Source organism: Helicoverpa zea, chromosome 6, assembly GCF_022581195.2.
Source record: "Helicoverpa zea isolate HzStark_Cry1AcR chromosome 6, ilHelZeax1.1, whole genome shotgun sequence".
In the NCBI taxonomy this organism is placed as follows: domain Eukaryota; kingdom Metazoa; phylum Arthropoda; class Insecta; order Lepidoptera; family Noctuidae; genus Helicoverpa; species Helicoverpa zea.
Window position 1 is genome coordinate 3111981 of NC_061457.1, and position 5219 is coordinate 3117199.

The window sequence follows — 5219 nt, forward strand, 5'->3', positions numbered from 1 at the left end:
GATTTTGTTCCTGTACGTACTTTATTCCTATTAATACATACATATATTCTGTGTATGTATGTATACAGGGTGTGTCGTTTACAATCACATTAAATCCTATCGCATATACTTTATGATATTCTATGGCGAATTGACAACATTTCATATTTTTAACCTACATGTATTATTACGTTAATAAAAGTAAATTAAAAAATAAGGCACCCATATTTTTCAATTTTTCGAAAATATGTACTTTTCATTCATAATTTCAGCATTGAAATTCGGTGTATTCTAAAAAGACGTAAGCACCAAATGACGTCATACATACGGTGGAATGGCGATAAAACCTTTGCTTCGCCGTGACCCGTAAAAAAATGGTAGATGTCAATTGCATTGTCAGTTTGACAAACTTGTTGGCGGTTCGCGTATAAACTTGTGGTGTTGGTTTTCAATTGAGTTCATAACACAATTTTTACCTCATTCTGTTTTTATTAAATCGACATGAAGGTTTCGGAAGGATTTGTAGTGGCCGATAGCAGAAACTTGCCGAAAGTGGACTATTTAATGCTATTGCAATATATGCACGAAAATGAATGCTACAATATTGCAGAAACACGTAGTGCCAAGGCATTACTAGCATCACGTGAAGCATATGTTGACACAGCTGTAGGATATGTAGAAGTCAAGCGAGAAGGTAACTCATGCACCGTTAAATGCAGGGTAACACCCGAACATAGAGTGAAATCTAAGTTATATCAGGTTACAGCTGTTATCGATGAATCTGTTGAGAAGATTGTCACAGTTCAATGCAACGACTGTGCAGCTTCTGCAGGAGGCTGCAAACACGCCATATGCTTTGCAATTTGGCTCATAAAACGGTCAGACGAACCATCAACTACGTCAACTATGTGTTATTGGAGTAAACCAAAACTTGCTGGAGCTGTAGGTGACCAGAAATTCATCTTAGCAAAAAACATTGGCAAAATGAAAAGAGCTCCAGATAATGTTGACATGACTGTAAATATCGCTATGTTTTCCGAAGAATGCAAGAGACGTAAAGTCACAACGGGATTGATTTTAAATTACTGTGGAAATCAACAGCCCCAGTTGAACGACTTCAGTGTTTTTAATTTAGTGCTGAATTTTATACACCAAGCAGCTGATCACTGCTATGACAATTTTAAATCATTTTCTGCAACAACTATTACCGAAGATGTAGTTAAATCTATTGCTGAAGCTACAAAAGCTCAGGCAAACTCTACACTATGGCATTCTATGCGTCAAGGGAGAGTCACAGGGTCTAGGATCTATGAAGCCATTCACTGTAAAACCGAGAATGGTGCCTTAGTACAAAGCATTCTTGGAGGTTACAAGGTGCCAGAAACAAAGGCTATTAAAAGGGGCAAAACTTTAGAAAAAGAAGTTCTCAAGGAGTTAGAACAGGAATTAGGAGCAATTCAACACACAGGGTTGATTTTAATATCCCCTATAATAGGGGTTTCACCCGATGGAATTTGTAAAGACTTTGTGATTGAAATAAAATGCCCCATAAGTGATAAGACAATGAAAAGTTATGTGAGAGACGGTGAACTGTATGAAAAATATAAAGCTCAGATAATGTTACAGATGCATGCAGCAAAAAAATTAAAAGGACTGTTTTGTATTGCTGATCCTAGTTTTGAACAGACAAAACTCCTACATAAGTACTGGATTGACTATGATGAAAAACATGTGACATATTTATTAGGTGCAGCTGAAGAATTTTGGAAACAATTTATTTTTAATTCTGTTTTAGAAAGTGCAAAATAAAACCAATTTACATAGTATTTGTCTTTTGTTTTATTCATTCTTAATAATAGAACCTTGTAGATTTATCAACCCACATGCCACAATAACAGCATCATCTGCATGTTGAATTAATTTATTATTTATTACAGAGTGTGGTTTCAACAATTTATATAGCCTAACTCTTCTTATTACCCTCTCAACGTGGATGCGCAGACTGGCAATGACTTTGCTTTTGATAGCATCCCGCTTTGACAATCTTTGATCTTTTGCAACACTGGGTGGCCGAAGTAGTTTATTCTGATTTCTACTTAGTAAAGTATCAACATGTTTAAATCCTCTGTCTGCCAATACAGTACACTTTGGTGGCAGCACATCCAAAAAACCACTTTTTTCTACAATATTGGCATCAGATATACGTCCCCCAAAACCAGCAGATACAAAGTTGACAAAACCATCCGGTGTTGTAGCTATCAAGTATTTTAATGTATTGGCATTTTTATACTGAGACCATGATAGAGACTGGAAAATAGGATTTGAGGGTTTTTCAATTTCTATCTCAAAACAGTCAATAATGCAAAACACATTTGAATATTCTTTATTGGTATTGAAGGAGGCTGGCAATTTTCTTTTGACATCATATACTTGAGGGGAATAAATCAATTGTTTGAAGAACTTGGATAGAACACACAAAGTTCTGAAAAATATTCTCCATAATGTGGTTAATGATACCTCAAACAAATCTGAGATTTGGTAGAATGGGGTATTATTTTTAATTTTATACAAAGTTACTATTATATCAAAAGATTTTACATTTAGATTACTTTCTAAATAATTAATTAACCAATAATAATTCTTTGGTAAGCCTATATAATTTTGTGTTTTTTTTTTAATAAGGTCAAGCATAAAGCTTCTGTGGCTCTGCATTACAGTTTTAGTGTAGATTTCTGATGAGACTTCTGACATTTCAACAGAGGTAGAACTTCCTTGTGTTGAAGGCAACAACACTTCTTCCATCTCATCATCTTCTTGAAGCAAAGGTTTTTTTGTCTTCTTTTTGTAAATGGCACAAAAAGTAGTTCTATCCGCTGTTCGTGGTTTTACTTGTACTCCTTTGCTGACTTTTGTAGTGACTGGACTTTCATAGTGAAATGAGGAGGAAGCTGTTGAAGATGTGCTAGGTCTAGGTTCAATAATTTCTTGATGAAAAGTTGACATTGGTGTCCTCCTGAGAGAATGTGGTAATCGAGACTTCAATTTTGGCCGTACTTTCATAGTTATCCAATACCGGTAGTTCTCCACATCTTCCTGCAACTAAAAGTTAAATTATAATTTATATTTGCCCCGAAAACAACCTATATCATAAGTTAAAATCATTATGATTATATGTCTATAAAACAATTTATAAGATTGTTTCTGAGATATATTTTATAATTGAGTCGAGTGTTTCTTCTATCCAAGAATAAACAACATTCGATATCTATATTTACAATGTTATTTTATATTATTTTTAATCACATTTTTATCCAAAATTCAAGTGACAAATCTCATGCCAAAAACCTGTGACACCACATGAACAATGCATTGTTGTGGTGTGGTTGTGGCATCAGGTTTATAAAAAAACATTTTAGTTTAGGTACTTACATTGAGATGATCTTCGCATATATATATAACACGTTTAGGACATGCTATACCCACAGCATGGCACCACTCTTGTTTTGCTGAGCTAGGCACCGCAAAAAATGCTTTTTGAGTATCTCTAGAACTGTTTTTGCAGGCTGGTACAAAACAATATTTTGGTTCCTTCATTGGCGTATATGTTTGACTGGGATCCATTTCCGTGACGAAATAATTTCAATCAACGGTTGATAGTGATAACAGTAAGCGGTGTTGATAGGAAAATGTTTGTAGCTTCTGCCAGCGGTTTCACCCACATCCCGTGGGAACCTCTGCACTAACCCGGATAAAAAGTAGCCTATAGCCTTCCTCGATAAATTTATTTATTTATTTAACTTTATGCAATCATACAATTACAAAGGCGGACTTAAAAATGGGCTATCTAACACTGAAACAATTTTTGAACTCGGATCTAAGATTAGCGCGTTCAAGCAAACAAACTTCAGCTTTGTAATATTATTATAGTATAGATAGGTAGGTACTTCATGCCATAAGTGACATTGACAGTGACTCTTGATGTTTTCTTCACATTGAAATGCCTAGGCTAAGGTAACTACTTCATTCTACCGTATATGTGACGTCATCAAGTGTTTTTTGATTTTTATTTTTTTCCTCAGAAAAAAAGGAATAAAAAAATATTTAAAAAATATATTTGAACTCAGGATACGAAAATAAAGAAATGGTATTTTTGTTTAAAGGTCGTGTAAATTTTGAAATGTTGTCAATTGTAAAAAAAATAACCTAATCCATTCAGTGGTTTAACCACAGGAGTCATTTTTCGTTTTTATAATTTACAACATCATGTGTAAAGCAGAGATAAAGTTAGGAGTATCGAATGTTTTGATCAGTTGACAGCTGTCAGTTTTCAAGGGAGAATTTCAGTTGATTGTAATGACTGTTTAAGTAGTCTTTAAAATTGAGGGGAGCTACTGTATTCAGCAGTAAGCCTTTAAAACTAATATGTAGGTACAACAAAAAATTGTAACCCTGTAACCTTTTAACTCACGTAACCTACAAAGTAAAACACTTAGAATGCTTTACTGCACTTTAGGTAACGTGTGAAAGTGTCTTAGGTAACTGATACTGATACTTTAACACTGCACCGCTAGTTTGTTGGGTAAAGTCGCTTGATACGTGCGCCATGTTTCAAATTCCGTGGATACAAAGTTTGTTGCTAGATTGGGCTTCGATCTAAGAGCTGCTGTGATGAGATGTAGTTTATCATTTAAAATGTTTTAATATTGTTTAAATTATTGGTTAGGGCGGAACAGTGTTCGCACACATGAAAGTTTTTTTATTTATGAATTCGTTTATTTTTTTATAGTGTATTTGGATTGTAACCGACATAAAATATGAATCTCGTAGTACCTAAACGCTAATTTAATTGCTACAACATTCTTGGATAAATAGTTCACCTTAACACTATTTTGATTAAAATGGTTTATGGACAAATTACGAAACTAAAAATGTCTGTCATACGTTTTTTTTAAAGATGAATTAATTGCTTTAAAGTGTCTTGTATGTGCGGGGCCCAGCAGGGCCAAGGGCTGCCGGGGCTGCGGGTTGTTCGAAAGAGATACCGCGGCCCTGGTACATAAACGGCCTATGACGGAACACGACGGTTTTTAGTCAGTAAGAGTCTGACACTCCCTCACTACTGCTAACCCACAGCGGGAGGGGTCATTTGATGATTTTTACCGTCGGAAAAAAAAAGTGTCTTGTATGTCAATTAATTGTTTACAATTAATACTGACTGTTCATACTTATAGGGCATCTTA

At 34.7% G+C, this 5219-nt stretch overlaps 2 protein-coding genes across 2 annotated transcripts; one reads left to right on the forward strand and one right to left on the reverse strand.

Annotated features, from left to right (window-relative positions):
• Window positions 1–267: 267 nt before the first annotated feature.
• On the forward strand, window positions 268–1805 carry LOC124631183. The gene has a single exon (XM_047165410.1). It carries the CDS (start codon window positions 481–483, stop codon window positions 1786–1788), a length of 1308 nt encoding a protein of 435 aa, XP_047021366.1. The 5' UTR covers window positions 268–480; the 3' UTR covers window positions 1789–1805.
• On the reverse strand, window positions 1801–3793 carry LOC124631182. Its single transcript, XM_047165409.1, has 2 exons — window positions 3409–3793; window positions 1801–3078 (listed from the first exon to the last, which is right to left on the reverse strand). Exons 1-2 carry the CDS (start codon window positions 3598–3600, stop codon window positions 1819–1821), a joined length of 1452 nt encoding a protein of 483 aa, XP_047021365.1. The 5' UTR covers window positions 3601–3793; the 3' UTR covers window positions 1801–1818.
• Between the last annotated feature and the right edge of the window lie 1426 nt (window positions 3794–5219).

Coding starts and splice junctions, on each gene's coding strand:
- LOC124631183 (XM_047165410.1), top strand. CDS start 481: ATGAAGGTTTCGGAAGGATTTGTAGTGGCCGATAGCAGAAACTTGCCG.
- LOC124631182 (XM_047165409.1), bottom strand. CDS start 3,600: ATGGATCCCAGTCAAACATATACGCCAATGAAGGAACCAAAATATTGT. Junction 3,079..3,408: donor TATGCGAAGATCATCTCAAT/GTAAGTACCTAA, acceptor TTTAACTTTTAG/TTGCAGGAAGATGTGGAGAA.